The sequence below is a fragment of the Haemaphysalis longicornis genome, unplaced genomic scaffold (genome assembly GCF_048455015.1).
Source record: "Haemaphysalis longicornis isolate Haplotype H1 unplaced genomic scaffold, Haemaphysalis longicornis Haplotype H1 scaffold_1, whole genome shotgun sequence".
In the NCBI taxonomy this organism is placed as follows: Eukaryota; Metazoa; Arthropoda; class Arachnida; order Ixodida; family Ixodidae; genus Haemaphysalis; species Haemaphysalis longicornis.
The window spans coordinates 213,391,754-213,412,295 of record NW_027526203.1 but is presented as its reverse complement, the minus strand read 5'-3'; the positions used below and the strand labels follow the sequence as shown (position 1 = coordinate 213,412,295).

At 50.3% G+C, this 20,542-nt stretch overlaps 1 protein-coding gene across 1 annotated transcript; it reads left to right on the top strand.

Annotated features, from left to right (window-relative positions):
• Window positions 1-3,660: 3,660 nt before the first annotated feature.
• LOC144157164 (uncharacterized) lies at window positions 3,661-14,676 on the top strand. Its single transcript, XM_077688409.1, has 2 exons — window positions 3,661-3,669; window positions 7,993-14,676. The coding sequence occupies exons 1-2, from the start codon at window positions 3,661-3,663 to the stop codon at window positions 9,562-9,564; spliced, it is 1,581 nt and encodes a 526-aa protein (XP_077544535.1). The 3' UTR covers window positions 9,565-14,676.
• The last annotated feature ends 5,866 nt before the right edge of the window (window positions 14,677-20,542 follow it).

The following is a 20,542-nucleotide window of genomic DNA, read 5'->3' as shown; positions in this document are numbered from 1 at the left end:
AAACCGAGCGCAACAAACGAAGCATGCTGGGGTTAACCTGAACCTCGGTCAGGTGACATGTCGAGAAAAAAGCAGGCAGTGTAAAGAATCTGTTAGCAGCGTTCTGCCGATGATCTATGAACGCCTGCCCTAATAACCCAAGCACTGCAAGCTTCCTGGGCACAACGCCATCACGCATACGGGAATACGCTCTGCGACTTAATTCACCATCAGGAGCGTCACAACCATTTTTTGCGTGTGAGATATGGCTGAGCTCGCAAGTATTCCCTTCGAGAGAAGCTCGTAAGAGCCAGAGAAATAAGGTGGTACACCTTGCTATCTGTATAGTGTTAACTGGACCAGGCATTGTCCTCGTCATCGCGTTTTGTCTCATCATTCCGGGTTGCCTTAGAAGTACTCAGAGTTAGCGCATAGCTTTCCAATTGCACACCCCCGCCCTTTTCTTTTCCGCCTATTGTTTCATTCCGGCCAAGCGCTCTACTTGCAACACTCATTAGGCTGCCCCTACAGGCTGCTGCGGAGAAATCGGGGCTAGCGAAGACTGATGGTCACCGCGCAGGCCGCAGCTGGAGAGCTGCCTTGCCCAGTGCATGGCCGGTATGCGCGCACATTTTCTTCCCGCATCTTACCATAGGTGCGCGCACCCGCGTGTGAGTATGTCTTCAAAACTCTGGGCGCGCTCCTTTCATGAAGACTCCTCCGCTCTCCGCTTCGCATGCCGGTGTGGCGTTCCACTTACCGCCATGACCGCTCGTATATGTTGCGACACGGGCGGAGATATATAAACGTTACCATCGGTCCCGCGCTCTTGCCCTATATGGAGCGATGGCTGAACGATTTACGATCCACCCGCATAGCGAGGCTTTCGCTCTTTTTCCTGCTGCGCATGTGTCGATAAATCCAATCTTACGCAACGTTAAAGGAACAAGGAAAGAAAAATGGATGACGGGAAGGGGGGAGGGGGGGGTGGGCGAGTATTTGGGCAGAAAATTCGTGCACATTTCTCCACGGCTGCCTAGTAGCGAAGCAAATTCGGGTGCCGATGTCCACCCGGTAAATATTATACTCCAAACAGCTAGTACATCGCTGCCGCAACCAGTCTCACCGTAAGCCAGGTATCTTGTCATGAGCATATGCAATGAAGGGCTTTATATCTGTAGCCAGTTGTGGGTCGTACTCTGCGTCAGTTTTATGAAGTACTTCTTCCAGCAATAAAGGCCGCTCATTTTCTTTACCTGTTCGAACGAGTCACCGTCTCGAAACGCCAGGCTTCTAGGCGGACGAATCTTTATTCCTTGGGTATCAAATAGTAGTTACGAGCCAAGTGAATCAAAATTGAGTTAAATCGATGCAAAATGAGAAGATACACTTGAGTTCTTTGTTCGGGCTCTTGCACCTTCATGCGTGCGACGAAATACAAATGACACTACAGGTAAATTTCGTAAATGCTTGGAATACATCTGTTTAGCTTGAAAACTGTGTCGCTCTTCCGGTTCTTCTTATTTTATTCGTTGATCTAGCCTGCTTCGTTTTTACTTTTATCTACATTTTTGTTGTTTTGTTACTGTAGCTTCGCTTGTTCCGTACTTATGCCTGCTATCAAGGAAGGAAGGAAGGAAGGGTGTAGAAGAAAGGCAGGAAAGTTAACCTGGCTAGAGCCTAGTTTGCTATCCTGCACGTGGGAAAGGGAAAATAGGCAAAAAAGAGAAAAGAAAGAATGAAGAGAAGTTGGAGTAAACACGTATGCCCAGCGCTGAAGCACTGACACTGATGGACACTGGAGGCGTTCAGTCTATACTGGTGTTTAAGTTCGTCGCCTGCTATAAATTTTCTCATTAATGTACGGATATGGCTCCCCTGCATCTTAATCCGCTGACTTTTGTTCTCATTTTACTCTGGTCCGTTATCATTTTGCTATGTTCCTATTTACAGCAGAGCTGTTACAGGCCAACTCACCTGTTCTTTTTTTCTTTTGCATGCGTAGACTGAGAAAAGCCACTCCCTTCCTCCTCATTTAGGCACACCCTCTCCCTTCGGCCACCTATGCGCCTCCTTCGCGTCATATTTTGATATAAGATGACGTATATTGCCCCTGGAAAAATGTCTTCCTAACAAAGCATTTGTGTTTATGAGTGTAATATTGGTCTTTGTAAGCTGGCTTTCCCACATTGTGTGTTGCACACTGAAACCAACTAAAAACAAAACAAAAACAAAGATGCGGCAACGGATGCGAACGCGGCGGATGGATACCACCGACGACGATCGGGCCGCAAGTGCCATTCCCGTCGGACCCAGGATACCGCGAGCCGGAAAGCGAAAGACGCCGGCGTGGCAAGTTTATTCTAGTAACGTTGGGCGTGGCTACAATCCCGCTGAATGCTTCCCAGGCGCGACGGCGCGGTTTGAGCAGGAGCTTGTGGCCGACCAAGAACTCGCTAACAGCCACGCTGGTCATCTACCTTCACAGGGTGAAATGGCACTGAATTTCTTTTCCTCTCCTGGATTAATTCGGCCACCCGTCTGTTCTAGCTTTAGAAGAGAAAAAGCATTCGTCTCTCATTGTCCTCCTCCTTCCCGTGACGCCCTGGTGGTCAAATCGGTGGACATCAGGGGGTACTCGTTATTCCGTGTTGAAAGGGCCTTTCGTTTGGGAATCCAGGCAGTCGACGTTTGTCTCAGTTTATTAGAAGCAGGGAAATCCAGTCTAACGAAAATCACAGAGAATCTAAAAATTTTTTCACTCCGTGTAATGGGCATTCTAACAAAAACCAGAGCGAGTCTCAGAATTTCGACTCTTCGTGTGTCCTTAGCTACAGTAAATGGCAATGAAGCTGTTCAGAATATGCCCACGGCCTTTTGTGGCCTGCATTTGGCATGCACATCGAACTACAGGCGTGCACACAGACGTACGGCCACGCGACTCAAAGCTTTGCACAATCAGAACAGTGGAGCATCGCTCCTAAATAAGAGTTGTCCTGACCAAAGCAAGGCGCATTGGGTCACTAATGTTTCACTTATTCACCGTAGGCCATACTTGAACTAAATGGAGCTGCAAATAAGAGCCTGATTAGCTCAGCACTCGCATTGGTTTTCATTGCCGCGCGGTCACGCCCTTCTGAGCGCGTGCAGGGAGTGTCTCCAGGCGCAAAGAAACTACTTGGCTGCTCCGTACGTCTTCAGCCCTGCCTGTCGCGGAAATCGCAAGTCGACGAGGTCCGAACAGGCCGAGGAGGGAGGTATGGGGCGGATGCGTAGTCCCTACGACGGCCGGCGAAAGAGAATAAACGAACCACGACGTCGTCCCACGAAATGGGCTCTGCTGCTAGTGGTCTTCTGGCTTTATTAGCATTTGTCCGTACCAGACCGACCGTCAAGTCTAAACAGCGCCAACCCAAATGGTTTTTCGCCCAGGCAGGAGGAAGCGACCGAGTCGCCCCAAGCGCGGCGCGCATGCTGGCGCCGCAATAAGCAAGATAAAAAGCAGTAAGGGAGAACAGCGCCACCCGATTCAAGTGGGTTCCCTTGCATTGAAGGGCTGCTTGTAGCAACGGAGCTTCGCGGCCATTCGCCAAGCTGCTCGGGTTACCGGGTTAAAGCTCCGCCGGTATACATTTGCGCTACGATTATTCCTTGTGGCTCGTTTGTTTGCGCCGTTCCGGGATGATCTCAGTGAGGAATAATGAATGTCTGCAATTCATCGTGGTCAAATGCGTTAGCTCTGCCCAAAAGGAGGTAGACAGCCGAAGGTAACAGAGTGGGAGAAACTGCCGCGCCCAGTTCCCTTTCACCTGTCCTTTATTTTGTGTCAGCGAACGCATTTAATGACAATGAACCACGGGTGGTCTCTCATTGTAAGGTTACAGGATGGTATGCATGTGGCCCTAAAACACTGGTGCAGGCACTACTCTGCTGCTGCACGTGTACTTTACAGCCTGCAATTTAAATTTTATCCCTACGGAGTTTCTGAATCAGAAATAAGAGGAACCTAACGACATTATACATTGATAAAGCCCTACACGCTATTCTTTATTGTTCCGTCCCAGTGGGCTAAAGGGGGAGGTATGCGGTTCCTCAGCACTCACCAGAGTCCCTCTATATGAACACTGGTGGGGTAGCTGAAAAAGGAGTCTGTACGCTTGTCTTGGGCATTCGTACTTTAAAAGCAGTATACGAGAGGCTAGTGCGGCAGGCTGCGATCATTGTAAGCTCTGGAGAGCGACTAAGCACTTTCTAGAGCTCTAGAGGGTCTTTGCTAGACTTTTAAATGCTGCTGAGTATCCACGTTTCGGCTGACTTTCAGGTACAGATATAACAAGGGGTTCGTACCATCGTCTGCAGTGCTGCCTGGTCCCATCGAAATAACATGAGGCTAAACTGGAAATAACATGAGGCTAAACTATAGAGATATGAAACCATGCCAGGAAATCTTACTGGGACACACACAGAACTCCCTCACCAGGACAGTATTTGATCACCCTCGTTTATAATTCGGCTGAATTGTCCCCCAGTGAACGAGAGAAGTCTTCTTTCTTGCTGGAAAAATTGACTCATTCATTCATTCATTCATTCATTCATTCATTTTTGGGATTGATTGATCCACGTAGAGTCCAAATCTGGAGACGTGTGCATCCTGCCCATGTTATATATATATATATATATATATATATATATATATATATATATATATATATATAGAAAATAAGGGTTGGCAGTCAAGAAAACCTCGGAAAGCAAAGGGGAGGTTGTGGTGGGTCATAGAAAGAGATGAAGAATTTTTTGAGTCGAAAAGAAAGTGGTGAAAAAATGCCCGCCGGGTGGGATCCGAACCCACGACCTCCAGAATACCGGTCTGGTGCGATAACCACTACGCTACCGGCGGGGCTGTTTCCCCAGCACTTTCTCGGGTATTTATGTTAAGTTATTTTTGTTTCCTGCACTTGGGGGTGTTAGCCAGCGCCACTCGGACTAGACTGGTCTAGACCAGCGCCACTCGGACCAGACCGGTATTCTGGAGGTCGTGGGTTCGGATCCCACCCGGCGGGCATTTTTTCACCACTTTTTTTTCGACTCAAAAAATTCTTCATCTCTTTCTATGACCCACCACAACCTCCCCTTTGCTTTCCGAGGTTTTCTTGACTGCCAACCCTTATTTTCTGTCTTATTTTACGGAGCCCCTCATTTCCCAATTTTCTGATGCGCTATATATATATATATATATATATATATATATATATATATATATATATATATATATATATATATATATATATATATATATATATATATATTCGCGTTTTAGAGCGACAAGTTGTCGCTCTAAAACGCAGAAAAAAGAAATCGCGGAAGTGGGCATATGAGCTCCGTGTAGATATGTCCTCTTAATTACGCTTAAGGCTCAAGTAAAGTAAAGTTGTCGCAGAAAAGTATGAAATTCCCTTGAAAGTCACCATAATCGCGTAATCGCACGTCAACAGCTGTTGCTGTATACGGTAGCATCACACCTCGGCGTGATTGTCGGTGAACTTGTAATGCGAAGCATAATTCTCCTATCATAAGTGCTTCAAAGCAAAGGCCTGCCTAACTGGCTGGCTGGACCGCTGGCTTCCCATCACAAGTGTTCGCGAATACGCCATAACAGCAGCCGCTATATTCTCCATACAATTACAGGCAATTTAAAGTAACTCTCCGAATCAATCGTGTATATATCCATCCATTGTGGAGCTCTTAATAGCCCGCAGACGTAATTTCACCCATTAGATCCCATTTTGATGTGATTAGGTCTGGAGTATGCCGAATTGAAATCTCGAAAATTCGCGATTTAGCGTCTCGCCCGCTTACAGTGAATACCACAACTAGGACGGCATCACGGGTCGTTTTCTAGGTATTATGTCACCGTGACAGATCTCGCCTGTACAGCCGGTAAAAGGCTTGTCTATAACACAGCGTTCGTACTCTCAGGCCTATCCTGCCCCGCCGGAGCGGGATTTGAATAAAACTGATGCGGAATTGTGAAGTCTTAGCCCTTCGCTTTTGCCTCCGACATGTTTGGACCGACTATGTTTCGGCAGTTTTCGGATGTAGCTGGTTGAAGTTGAAATCGCTGTTATAGACAAGCATTTTACCGGCTGTACTTCGGAAAGCGCGGTGAGAAGCCCGCGATGTTTTTTTTTTTTTTTTAAATTTGGTCTTATCAACGTTGGCTGCCGTGGCCATTGTTCGAACTTACAATCACGTGCACTTATGCAAGCTCACCATTGTTTCCATCATGAAATGTCAGCTACAAGAATGTGCTGGTTTTCCCAAACGTTGCATGTGCATGCACCGCCCCCCTTCTCCCCACTGCCATTACTTCGTTTTTTATGTATAGGTGGTATGCTTTGTAACGTACGTAAAGCGTACCATTGCAGAAACGTTGTATTCTACCTGACTCAAGGTACAAAACGACTTCTTATCACGGCAAAATAGCTTATTTTATTTTTTTAGTCGCAGATGATGCAATTAATGCATATTTAGTTTCCATCGCGCAGGGTTGTAAAATGTGCGCGTTGTTTTGAGACGCGAGCGCCGACCCATCCGCATTTTGCTGATCGACGTCTGTTGCATGCTCGACGTCATATGGAAAGCAGCGACCACAACTGCCGTAAGAAGCTGCGTCAAAAAAAAAAAAAGGGGGGAGGGGTGGCAAAAGTAAACAGGACCTTGTAATTCGAACAGCTTGAGCACAATACAAATGAACGAAAGCGCTGTAAAAAGAAACGCGCCTTCGCGTGGTTGTGGTGGACGACAATGGCGGATGAGTAGACATGACATGCAATTGTTCCTCTCGAAAAATTCCCCTGCCCTAGACGGACAGTGGCGTCCGGTCGTTATTCGCGTGAGAAGCGGACTTGGGAGGAGTATTCGGGACTCGCTACTCTTGGAGTCCGAATAGATAGGGGGATAAATAGCACTATGGGTAAATGCACACATTGGCATGCACAAATATTTTTAGAGATGCTTGTCCACAGAATTACACAGACGAGAACTTCAATTTGTTCTGTACTTCCCGAAGTGAGTAACCTCCAGTCTGCATTTGCAGTCACTCCGCATGAACAGTCACCACTGAAAGCAGCGCGTCTTGGAAGAATGCAACGAACTTCAGCTACTTTGTGTGTGTGTGTGTGTGTGTGTGTGTGTGTGTGTGTGTGTGTGTGTGTGTGTGTGTGTGTGTGTGTGTGTGTGTGTGTGTGTGCGTGTGTGTGCGTGTGCGTGTGTGTGCGTGTGCGTGTGCGTGTGCGTGTGTGTGTGTGTGTGTGTGTGTGTGTGTGTGTGTGTGTGTGTGTGTGTGTGTGTGTGTGTGTGTGTGTGTGTGCGTGTGTGTGCGTGTGCGTGTGCGTGTGCGTGTGTGAGTGTGTGTGCGTGCGTGCGCGCGCGCGCGCGCGCGCAGTACCGCAGTAATAAAGAAGTACTGGAGCACCAGAGCTGTAAATGAGGCATATTGTAGTATGGATATTTTGGGGGCGAGTTGGTTTCAGTTTTGGGAAAATAAAATGGAAAACTACCGTTGGTCAGAGCTTTTGACAATTGCAACATAATCGTGTAGCTGCGGCTTTAATACGGAACTCAATGCAGAAGACAGTGCCAGAAGACACACAGCGCATAATGTACGACCCTGCAGGCAAGTTGAACTCCAAGTTGAACTAAACGCTGTGAAACATCATTCACCACCTTGTAGACTCTAATCTTGTTAATTTTTAAAGCTGACACTAATTTCTACTGCGGGATGTTCAGCTGAGATAAAACAAAAACAAGAGTTCCAACTAGCTTAGTTCTGCTTATACCTGAAAGATCTGTTTGGTGATATCACTGGGCCTAACGCGTTATGCTGACGTAGCAACGCGGCCGGTTGTGCTCAAGTGTGTGTCTAATGCGGCACGAGCGTTGAGCGGAAACTTGTTTTGCGAAGGTTTTGTGAACAGTTCAAACAATCGATTGGTGTTTTTCTCTGCGCAGCCGAGGTCCTCCAGCACGAACCGGGCTCGCGAGCGGCATTCGAGCAACGGGGACACTCCGGACGCCAGCCTCGACCGGTCGGATCGGCGGTCGCGGAGCTCCCGGGGCTACTACCGCGGGCCGCGCAAGGCAGCGGCCGCCGCCCTCGCCGCCGCTGAGGACCTTGACTCCTCAGGCACTCTGCTCTACAGACACCGCAGCGCGTCGCCCGCGGCACGCCGCAACAACCAGACCAACGGATCACGTCATGGTGCAGGGCTGGTGCAGTCATCGGCAGCCACAAGCCGACGTCTGCCTTCGACGGCCGAGATCCGTACCCCGCCTTTGTCTCGCCGCGCGTATCGTCACCAGCGTGCGTTGCCACCGCTCCCTGTCGAGAGGCTGAACAACGGCGGCCTTCGTCAGGACGACCAGAGATACAGACCGCCCAACTTTACCAACAACGCCCTCGAGAAGACGAGCGCAGAGCTGCCGACGCACGGAAAAGGACAGCAGCCTTCCGACTACACGAACAACAACAGGTTCCCGAGACAGGGGCCCGTACCTTTGGCCGCTTTCGAAGCTCGCCGTAGCAGCATTGCCGGCACGACACTTGACATTGACAACGTCGCCACATCCAGGATTAGGGCGGAGGCGCAGAGACACGCGCCCGCCGCTTTTTCAATGAAAAACCTCCAGCAGCAGCCGTCTGCGACATCGGCCGCGTTCTCTATGCGAGGTGGGGCTCATATCAGTGCTGACGATCTCAAGAACTTGCACAAGGCTGATGAAACAGTCGAGCCCCGTCCAATAGCAGCCATCAAGAATCTCCAGTGCGGCCCCATGGTCATTAGCAAAGTGCCTCCGCAACCGCAAATTAACGAACCCCGACGTACGACTACCACAACGACGTTCACGTCCACGGACACGGTCACACTGAAGAACATTCAGAACCTCAGCTCCGTCGCTGACCTGGACAAGACTAGACCGTCGCCACAAACTCTCAAGAATCTGCAGCCGTCGACCAATACAACCACCGTGTCCATCAAGCAGACAAACGGAAAGATAGGCGATGACGGCGGGGACAACACTAAAAAGATTGCGACAAACCTCATCCTTGAGGAAAAGATTGAAGCTCAGAGGAAGAACGGCGCTGTGTCTCCGTCCCCCACCGCACCCATCAAGAAGATAGTCGAAGAGAAGTCGGTTCAGTCCACGCTGGAGTCCACCGGCAAAATGGGCAACCTGAAAAGCACCGTAGACGTCAATATGGAGCTCGTCACCGAAGTTGGAAGCTCCAGGACCGTGACGAACATCACCACCTCGCTGCAACACGCGCTTCCCAAGACCATCGCTGTGGAGTCGTCCGGCCAGGACACGTGCAACAACAAGTCTGCAACTCCCCCTGGAAAAACAATAATCAAAACCTCTAAGCCGACGAAGATGAATGGAAATGGGGGCGGAGGTGGCTACACACCAATGCGGGCCAAGTTGGCTGAAGCCAAGGCGGCCTTCTTCGCCGATTCGGCCAACAAAGGCAGCGCCGACGACAGTGGCTTCGTGTCCACCTCTCCGCAACCGGTGCCCGTGTGACAAGCGTGCTCGCTTCTCGGTCCTTGAGGGAAGAGTGTTCCCAGTGGACCCCGCATCCTGGCGACGCGCCACGTATAAAGCGCACGGCTTGAGGCATCTGTAGGGACTCTGGCGCAGCGACGGATTTTACCCGAGATGGTGTACGCATGCGAATCCCTTGGCAATCCCCACTGATTCCTGCTTTCTGCGATACCTCGACCTCCGTGCAGATCGAGCAAGGAAGGGACGACTCGCCCATGTTCATGGTCCAACACATGCCACACAGAATTGAACTCACGCTTTCATGATGCATGAAGCCTGTGATGCTGTAACGTTCACAAAGTGCATTTATGTGCCTGTCCATTTACGTAACAGCGCTTCTTGCGGAACGCTAGCGGCCAGGAAGGAAGTAGTTCCGCGTCGCGAGCATTCGTAACTTTTTATTTTTTCGCTGTGCGCAATGTAGTGCTAATTAACACGATGGCTTGAGTACTTCGTTCCCGTCCTAGAACTTAAACAATTAGCTTCACAACCGTCATGATTACGCGCAAGCACCGGTGGAGTTAATGTTATGCTTTGCCTTCTTTTCATCTTCGCTAAATTTTAGTGGATCGTCTGCTCGAAGTGTTCAACGTTTAGCTGTAGTAGAAAGTCGAACTTCCTTGAAGCCCTGTCCACTTCCTCAAAAAAACTTATTCGAGTTCAGCCAACACTTTCACTCTTCACTAGTTTGCTTCTTCTCTGTCGTGCTCATTCACTAACCTCATTTCGTCACTGAGGCGCCCGAAACGGAACCGAAACGAGAACGTAAGTCGGAATGGAGGGAAAAACGGCAATACATTTACTGTTTCTCAATAACATTGTGTGAATGGAAATTCCCGCACAGCTGGATCTGTGTTGAAGCAGCGACATAGTGAACAGAAAAAAAATGAGAGGGGGACAAAACCTTGCCGCCTTTTCACCTCTGAGATAGGCGGTACGAATTCGTCCTCAAGGGTGGCGAGCTCCATGTTTCAAACAGGAGTGCGGCGTGTGCGCAAACAAAAAAAAAGTTATTTGAGATAAATGAGGAGCAGACTTCTTTGCTCGTCTTGTAGCCCCGTTGTACAAGACAGCAAAGAGCAGTCGAGATATTTCGCGGATGTCCCGCCACGCGGCCCCTGACTCTCGTCCACGCTCACGCAGCGCTGATTACGCCGAGAGTCGCGGGACCACGGCGGCTACAGACTTACCCGGGAGCGAAACGGGCATGGTGATGATACGGGGCGCCAAGCGCGGAGTTGAAGTGCCCGCCTGTGCTCGGCCGGGGCACGACTGGGTGCGCGCCCGTCCCCCTGCAGGTCCGTCCCACCGCCACGAGCAACGCAGCGCGTCCTCTTTCTGCAGCGTTGCGCTGCAGGGAGATGTCACGCGACCACACATACCATAGATTCAGCGTCGCAGCTATGAACGAGCCCGGAAGGATGCAAAGAAAAAAAGAGCAATAGCACAGGGCTGGCGGCCTAATTTCTTCGTCAACCAGACAGAGAAAACTTCCTGTAAGGCTTATTGGCCATTGACCGGACGTGTGTTCTCTGCCAGCAAACTTACAAAAGAAATCTTCAGGTTTTCTTCCGATGGCGACCCTTCCCAAATCTCAAACCGTGCTTATGTTTCCAAGTTTCAAAGAAAAGGTTAGTTTTGTCGCATGCAATTAACTTTTCCCGAGTCTTGCCATGGGGAGCAAGAGCCGAAGCACGGGCTGCTTACGAACATCCTTTCTTTGGGTGTCCACGCTCGCGTTGCATGCGTGAGACTACGAGTGTGTGGGCATGAGTGAGAGTTATAAACGATGTTACTGCCGTTGTTGGTGGCATTTGAAGGAGGAAATATATTCCGTGTAACGACCTTTGCCGGGCCAATTGCCGTTGGAGGGGGCGGTGTCTGGTTTCCGCGTGAGATCAACTCGACTGTATTAGGAATCCCATTATACACGCCGAGAATGTTAGCCTAGGAAGAGCTAAATAAACGAACCCAATAACCTCGCCACAAAATTGGGTAAATGGGCAAAACAAAGTACGCGCCAAGATGCCCAAGTTTGAACGAAGTCGAACGAGTTGGCCAGCTGAGTAGAGTACAAAATAAGTAGTCGCCAATTGAACCTATCTTCGGCTCTTTGGAGTGAGCGGACGCACCTAAATGGAGCGGGAAGTGACTGCGAGCAGCTTTAGACAGCACTCAGAACGTGACGTGAGTAAATTATGATGTGCGTGTGTGCGTGAAGCGGCGCAAGAAGTACATTTTCACAAAGTCTAAGAAACGTTTCCGGCAATGCACGTAGGTTTGTGCATATGCATCACACATGGTCAACAAATTCCGTGACAGGAGAAGCTGCTGTCATTTCACGCATATATGCCACGTACCGCAGAAATCATCATTACTCTACACATAACCTACCCATGAGATCATCTGTCTTCGCCTAGTTCTGGGCTCACTGCGAGCGATGATTCGCTGTGGTATTCGTTACAAAATGACATTTTTTTTTTCTTGTCGTCGTTTTGCACTTGATCGTCATTAGCCCCGCACTTTGCATGAATCACGCTCTTCCGCGTCGCGAACCCTTCCGGCTTATGGGCAGTACCGTACCACATTCATGCGTCAATTGCTTGAGCGGCGTACAAGACTCCTCACCCATTATAGGCGCACTCAGTCTTTTCCGCAGAGTGCTCGTCCTGCAGCCAATTTTCATTCGCCTATACGTGGTTTGTCGGCACCCGCAGCACCGCCTGTACAAACGCGCTGCGTTTATACCTGCTGCCACTTGGAGTAAATTGCGTACGGCGATAATTTTAAGGCTTCATCGCGGAAGTCTGGTCCGAACTTACGACGCTGTTTAGTAAAACAGCCACGAGGCTCCCAGCCTTGCCACTGCCTATAACACGCACGTGCCTTCTCACGCACCGATGAAATATGGAGAGACGCATATAGCGGCCGTTTTCTCTTTGCATATTGCGGATATACGACTGTAAGCAGTCACGGACCCACCTCGACCGCGCGGACAGTGTTCGAAGAGAATAAAAGGGCCACCTGCGCGATCGCCTTCTCTTGCAAAACAACCTTGGGAAGCCGCTTCATTCTGTTAGTAGCCCCGTGAATCGACGCGCGTTCGTCGACGCGTGCAGGCGGGAAATGCAACGCGGGCGCAGAAATGAGGAAGCGACCGGCGCGATCATTCTCTTTTTGCCGGCATGGCTGGCGGGCCGAGAACTTTTCGAGCTCCTCAATGTTACCTCGTTTGGAGGTAGAATTTAATGCGCGCCGAAAACGAAGGCCAAAGGAGGATGCCTCCCTCGTTGTTACATTTAATTTTCACGCTGCCTGGGTGCGGCCGAGTGACATCCCCCTCCTTTTCATTGCCTTTTTTCGTCTCATTAGTCCGTACAGAACCGATGGTATCATACGTTGGAGAAAATCGAGCGCACGACTGCGAACGGCGCGCCTTGGCCGTTGATTGATAATGCGTTTCCTCCGTACGAATCATGCGCTCACAATCCGAAAGAGCCAAGCGTTTTTCCTCGTCCTCTATATTCGCTCAAAGAGACCGAAGGGATCCAGAATGCGGCGAAATGACTTCAACGAACTCTCGACGATTGTCCGCGGTTCCTTATCAGGCGAGGACACAACTGGACATTGTGCCTCGCGCTACGGGCGTTCGTTGATCCACTACTCAATGCTTGCCATGAGTCTGCTGCCTGCATTTTTTTTTCTTTTCACATGCTTCGTTCTAACACCGCCTGCCGTGACTTTCGAGTTACTTTTTCGCTTTATGTTCTATTTTTAGTGTCTCATCTCGTGCCAAAATTGGCGAACTCTTATGAGAACGCTGTTCGCCTGTCTGATACTTCTCGAAGCTTCGTTCTGAAAAGGAAAAGAAAGGAGAAAAAAGAAACGACTGGTTTGTGCCAAAGCCTCTCGCACTTTTTTTTTTTTTTGGTCGTCGGCAGTTTCCCGCACAGATCGCTCTAGTTTACTACCAATGTGCCCAACTTGTATAGATCGCGTACTGGCATCATGTTAACAAATACCGGGCTGGGCGTTTAACTTTACAAATCGCGCTCGCGCTCGTGCGTTACAAACCTTAAAGTTCTCAAAGGGGCGGCTAAGCTCTGACAAACTTCGAAGCTATAAAGCATACAAAAGCTGAACGTCGCTTGTCGCGGCCTGTCATACCTCATGGGTCTTACTCTCTGGCCCGGAGCGCTTACCATTTTATTAAACGTGTACAGTGTTTACCTAGAGTATGTTACGCTGCTTAGCGATTGTACTGTGCGTACTCTAAAGTGCTTTGCCCAATTTTACTTCTCGTTGTGTATATTTAACTCTCGTGTTAGCATAAGGCTTGCCACACCGACACGGGTTTTCCGGCGGCACACTGTCCCGCACTGCCAACAGCGCGCGTACTGGTTGATGGCAATGTAGTTTTAGTAGGAGTGGTGTTCACGGTGCGTGCGCAATACGATGAGTTGAGGGAACGCGCCACTGAGCCATATACATCGTGCGCGCACAGCGGAGATGAAAACGTGCTGCATACGCGCAGCTCGCTACGTCGCGAATGCCCTTATTTCGCGAGCTTACCTGTGCAGAAGATTGTGTTATACTCCGTTTTTATAGATGTCTACACTGCTTGTAGCCTGTTTGCTATGCTGCAAGACATCGGCAAAGATGTCTGTGCAAACAATGCCGATCGAGTGACGCAGTTTTCATTCTGGAAAGAGGGAAATCCTTGTGTCCGGGATCGAAGATAGCCCCCGCGGTGGGCGGCATTTTGAACCCGAGTAGAAGCAACGCCTCGTCAGTGATCACTCGTCATTTGCGGAGCGTAGCTTATGCCTTAACTGATTCCTGGCGCTCTGTGTTAAGACAGGGTACCGAATTGAATCGCTCCACGAGGCTGCTTAAATGAGGCATCCCTATCCAGCTTGTTCTCTGTGACGTCGAACAGGCGTGCTGATGTTTATTCAGTGCTTTTCCTTTGCTTTACTTTGCCGATTCTCGTTCTTCGCCTTCGTCGCGGAAACTGACACTGTAGCGCGAAGTGCGTGAACACGCTTGGCGTTCGGTGTAAATAAGTGAAATAAAATGAAATGTTTTGCAATAACAGATCCGTGTGATGGCGCCTTGTTTTACTTTAGGTGAGATGGCGGTGCAAAGCGCAACTTTCTGTACTGTAATCCCTTGTCTCGTCAATACGGCTGGTGCCAGGGCGCGTTAAGGGTGGCCATTACCATGTTTGAAGACATACTACGGCACACCTAGTGTGGATGGCATTGGCCACTCGTCTAGCTGAAAAATATCCCCAGATATCAGGTAAGTAAAACCTCATAGGTACAAGCAAGTTAATTCTCCAGGACAGAACTGTTCTCTCCGTCACCGGCCGCCCTGGTGGGGCATAGGGGGCTGCACCCTTACCATGGAGTTACGACGAAGCTCAACAACGCCAGTCCCCAGCAGCTGAGGCGGCGGTAAGATGAGAAACAGATGTGTCGCCACAATTTCAAACTGCCACTGGAATTTGAACCTGTCATCGCTCGGCAATGGTAGAACTGCCTCAAATGAAGGTAACTAACTCTGTTATGCTATTAGAGGGCTACCCCGCATTAAATGATACATCACAGACCTCAGTCACGTTAGTAGCAGCAGTACAGGACTTTCTGCAGCAAAGAAGTGTATGCGATTCCTTAGCCAAGAAGCTCAAGTGACGACTTGGCGGTCTCTTCCCTGGAGACCAATATGTCCCGTTCAGCGCTGGTCGTGAGGTTAAAAATTGTGACGCTTTTAAACTGTGGAATTCTCTGCATGTTCTGAATGCTTGAGGCGTAAAGGATCTCGCATGTAGTTCTTGATATACGAGATAGCAGTGAATGCAGGGGAATTTTGCAGAGTTCTGAAAGGTAGCAGCGGTTGCGCGTAATATAAATAAGAGGTGCCAGATAAAAGTGCTACGAAAATGCAGCAACTTTTAGCTACTCTGGCGGGGCTTTGGCATCTTGATGATGACGTATCCGCTATGAATGTGGTAAACGCACGTATGGTCGATTGTAATGACATTATAAGGAAAAGTACAGAGGAAAGGACAGGGGAACATGCCAACGAGAACATCGTAACAGTCGCACAAAGCAGAGGGGACAAAGTCAGCGAGCTTAAGGAGAGATGGGCCGAGAATGGTGAATACATTATTCTCAAAAAGTAAATGGACACGGAAAACCCCATTGACGAAGCAAAAAGACAATTTACCTAATCCTAATTGCAAATGCAGAGATTGTGAACGATTGAGGCCTGACGCAAGATCAAGATAAATTATTAGATGATCTGGAGGGCAAAAGTCAGGCTGTATTTGAAAAGAGAAAGAATGAAGTTATGATAACAAAAAAGCAAGTTGCAAAGGGTCAGGAGTCTTGCACTTGAGAACTAGTAGTTCGCTCTCTTGAAGGGAAGCTGGAGTGAACTGGTTAGGTACTATTCGTGGCTGCAAAGTGCAGGGCAAAATAGCAGTGGCACCGAAATTGTGTATTCAGGTTTTTTGGGTTTGATTTGTACGTGCTACCCTATAAAATATTGCGCACGAATGATCAACGACTTCCCGATTATGAATTACAGTGCCATTCATGGCATGAATTTCGTTTTCAGCAGCTGAGAGCCCGGGAGCAGATGCGGGGGACTCCATAGGACAACATGACGTCACATTTTTCTGCTCAAGCAAGTTGACATCCTTGTCATTGGCTTCCAAAGCACCCAAGGAAACCTTTCACAACGTCGCTTCCCCCCTATACACCCTAAAAATCACCGCAGGTGGGCTTCACCACAACGCTTCAGAACGAACAATCAGCGTTACCAAATGGCCAAATTTGGCGAATGACGACGCCGAGCATGCGATTATATAGTAAAACAAAATAGAATTGGCGCTGGGACAGCAGCGCACGTAAACGTTACAAGCGTACGCTCTTAGCCAAAAAAGCAACGAGGTAGTGCAATTGCTCCTTTGGGGGATTAACTACGCTGCCAGAACCATTAGTCCCCTACGAGAGTAAATGCGAGGGGCGAACGGTTGCTACGTTCCGATACCTCCCCCCTCCCCCCTCTGGAGACGCGTTATGAGCGGCGAAGAAACAAACTGGGTCTCCACAACACCCCACACGCGGACGATATAACACTGTGGGTGACAACGAGCTGGGTTACAACGAAGTGATAACGCTGTGGGTGACAACGAGCTGGGTGACAACGAAGTGATAACGCTTCAACGAGCAATCGACAATGTGGAGGAGTACGTGACTCCCAAAGGCATCTCATCTTCCCAAAAGAACTCTGAATTTCTCACCTACCAGCCTCCTATACAAGGTCACCGACGCGCATCTGCAACTCCCGACATCCAGCTTCACATCATGAATAGACCCATTCCTCGAGTACAATGCATCAGGGTTCTGGGTCTTCGCATACAGCAGATGGCTCGAACATTGAGACCGTTCGGGCGCTCACCACAAGCGCTCATCGGATAGCTCGCCTCAAAGCTAGAATAGCAAACAGACATCACGGGTTAGAAGAAAACAACCTCATTAGACTAGTGCAGGCATTTGTCATCAGCCGTTTTATGTGACGCCCTTCCTGGCGCTCAGAAAGGTTGAAAAAGAAAAGCTCAATTTCCTCACTCGAAAAGCGTACAAACAAGCCCTCGGTATCCCTATTTTCGCGTCCAACGAACGTTTCGAAGCCACGGGGATTCACAACGCTCTTGATAAAATCATTGAGGCTTAACAAACAGCTCACTTCCAGAGACTTAAAGGGGCACTGACACAAAAATTTTGCATCTTGTTTTTTTTTGTTGCGGTATGTAGCTAGTGACCTACTTATAACCTGTAGAAACCCCATTTGCTTCAGCGTGCGACGGTTGTTTAATTAGATGCATTTTCAATGCGGCCAGTCGCAGTTTCGGTTTCAGCGAGTGCCGCGAAACGATGGATTTTGTGGATTTTTTGTGAACAAAGCTGACCACGTGACCATCGGAGGGATATCACAGAGCAGAGCCGCCGTAGCACTGTCGAATCCGCATCGACGGCAGTTTCTGCGAATGCCCCCACGTACTGATCTCGTGCGGCGCTTAATTAAAAAGCGACCGTGGATGTGACGTAGACGCTGCGAGTGCAAATGCTACCGCGGCTAAAGAACGACGTGCGACGCTCGAGGCGGTGGGTGGCAAGACGCGCGCTGGGAGCAGCCGGCCGGTCTGCCTACAGGTCCGCCTACAGATGTGTTCGGCTTAGCACTGCGGCGGATATTCGAGGGCCGCTCTCGTAAGCGGTGCAGATGACAATTTTTAATGCAACCCGCCATCGCATCATTAACTCCTTTCTCATGTAAGCCACCATGGTCGGGACTTTGGGACAATTTCGTGCAGCGGTAACAAGCTATCACTCGAGCTGCCTGGGCCACTTCGCGGCCGTGGCCGCCGCCTGCACAGCGACCATGCGGCTAGCTCAGTGGGCTTTTCGTGCCTCCGGCGCGTTTTCGCATCCAGTGGTAATAAACAGTAATAGAAACAGAGTGCCTGGAATCGCTGTAGAACATTGGTCGCGGCCAGCTGCCCGATGAGCTGACGAAATCACGGCGCCTCCGCCACCGCCGCCAACGATCGGGTCGTTCGTTCTCGAGAGCAGAAGCTCCGCCCTCCGGCCCTCCGATTCGAGCGGCGAGCCGGGCGAGCCGGCGAAAAGCGCCGGCAGTGCGGAAGCGGCAAACACAAACTCGTGACGTGTTTGGACGTTGTTTATTTACGCAATATCCTCGGGATGCCGATTGCGCGTGGTCCTCTGCTGTCTGCTCGGTTGCGTTTCGCACACTTTAAAATAGATTTTAAATATGCTCTAGGCTGTATTCGCCGCTGATATTTTGCAGACGATGTATATGTGTTCCCACCAATCTATCTCCGAAGTTATCTCGCCTTCAAAATTTTGTGTCAGTGCCCCTTTAAGTTACATGCGGCTCCACGGGTCGCCCATTCTTCACAAGCTGTATGTTACCTACGCCACCCAACAAGGAGACAAAACCACGATCTCCATGGATACGAGGGCGCGTATGTCTACGCCACCCTTCCCCCCACACTACCGCGTAATATGCACTGTTACATTCGAGAAGGCGTCCCCAAACCGGGCTCCGTCGCCTCCGTCATGCGTGGTAGAGGGGTGAGCGGCCAGCAAAGGTTGCTGCCTTGGTGACGACGACAAAAAGCCGAAGGCAGACTCAACTGGTTTACTGCATAAGGAGAGATGAACCGAAGTAATACAGGAACAATACTCTTCCGTGCGACGAGGTTACAGTATAGGACTCGAGCAGAGCGACAGCCGAGATTCGCTGCTCCAGAACGAATGAACTCTGCGCGCAGAGGCACCGCGTATTTAAGCCCGAAGCGCTAGCGCTCAAACAGTTCTTCTAGTTCTTCTGCACACAGCCCGAACATAGTACAGACACACGCAACACTTCAGAGCTCGTGAGGGGCCGTCAGTAGCTGCACTCGCTAAGCCTGAGAGAGGGGGGAGAGGAGATCTCGGCTGCGGCGTCCTCCTCCACGAAGCATGTCGCTACACGTAGATTCGTTTGCAGCCGCCGAAGTTTAAAGTCACCGACAGCGAGGCGCTCACGCGCAGGCCGTTCTCCGGCAAGCTGTAATTTGTCCGAGGCAACATAATTAAACTTTGGGGCACTCCGCAACTTGCAGGACGCGCGAACATGGTGGCGGCGCGCAGAATCGTAACAGCACCTCGAGCTCGACGCTGAGCGTCGCTGGGAAAGAGCGCAAGCACTTCCTAAGCGCATGGAACACTCAGAACACGTGGTCTACGTAGATGCAGCCGAGTGCTATGACCATGCTGTAATGGCCGTAGCAGTAGCTGATCGAAACGGCTATGTTAGCGCCCCTGAGTCAGTCTGCGCGGACCACTCATAGCTTGGGAAGAGGCTGTCATTTTTGTGGCACTTGCCTCAATACCATCGAAATTTATAGCGAGCTACTCGATAACTGTAATCAGGAACTTCAGGACGAGCCGGGTCTCACCCGTGGTGATGAATGTGCTTTGCAAGCTCAATATTCAGGGCGACAAAATGATGTGAACACCGGCACGCTTTGTCCTACCAGGGAACGAGCATGCTCATGCGGCAGCTCGAGGCATACCTCGGCAAAACTGGATGTCACTCACTCACACTCACACAGAAAAATATATTTTTCCTCACGAACTCACTCAAACGTACGCTCACCTTTCGCCCTCCCCACTCGCACCCACTCGCGCTCGTGCTCACCACTCGCCGTGACCGCTCGCACTCACTCGCGCTCACGCTCACCACGCGCCGTCACCGCTTGCACTCACTCAGGCTCACATTCACCACTCTTTCTCACCACTCGTAGTCACTCACGCTCACTCCTCGTCGTCACCACTCGCAGGAACTCGCGCTCGCGCTCACCATTCGTCGTCACCCCTCGAACGCGAGTGTGCGCAGCAGACTCTCCATGAGTCAGGGAACGGATAAGTATCAGTGCTGTTACGAATAAGCGCGCCGCTGTGCTCAAGCTTCGTGCAGTGCTTTTGTGCTTTGTGGCGGAGCCTCCCCTAAGTGCGCCTTTGGAGTGGGCGCCTCTGTGTCGGTGATACTAGATTTCCTGCATATCGCGTAGCGCAAGTGTTGTGCGTCTGATTGCCACATGCCGCGGGTTCCACCTTACGAAAGCAAAGCCCGCTTTCAGTGCTGCGCACAAGACACCGTTTTCAGTCAGTTCTGCTCAAGTGACCGGGACAGTTGCGATGGCGGCGGCAGCGGCGGCCGCTCAGCTGATAAACAGCCGATTATCCCCGCAGTCACGCTGTCCCGCACCTGCCGGCACACGCATGCGCCTACTCCTCCCAGCCGCTAGCACTGGCGCGGCGGCACGGCGGTGGCTCCTACACGCGTGACGGGTGGCTTTCCCGCACGAATTTAG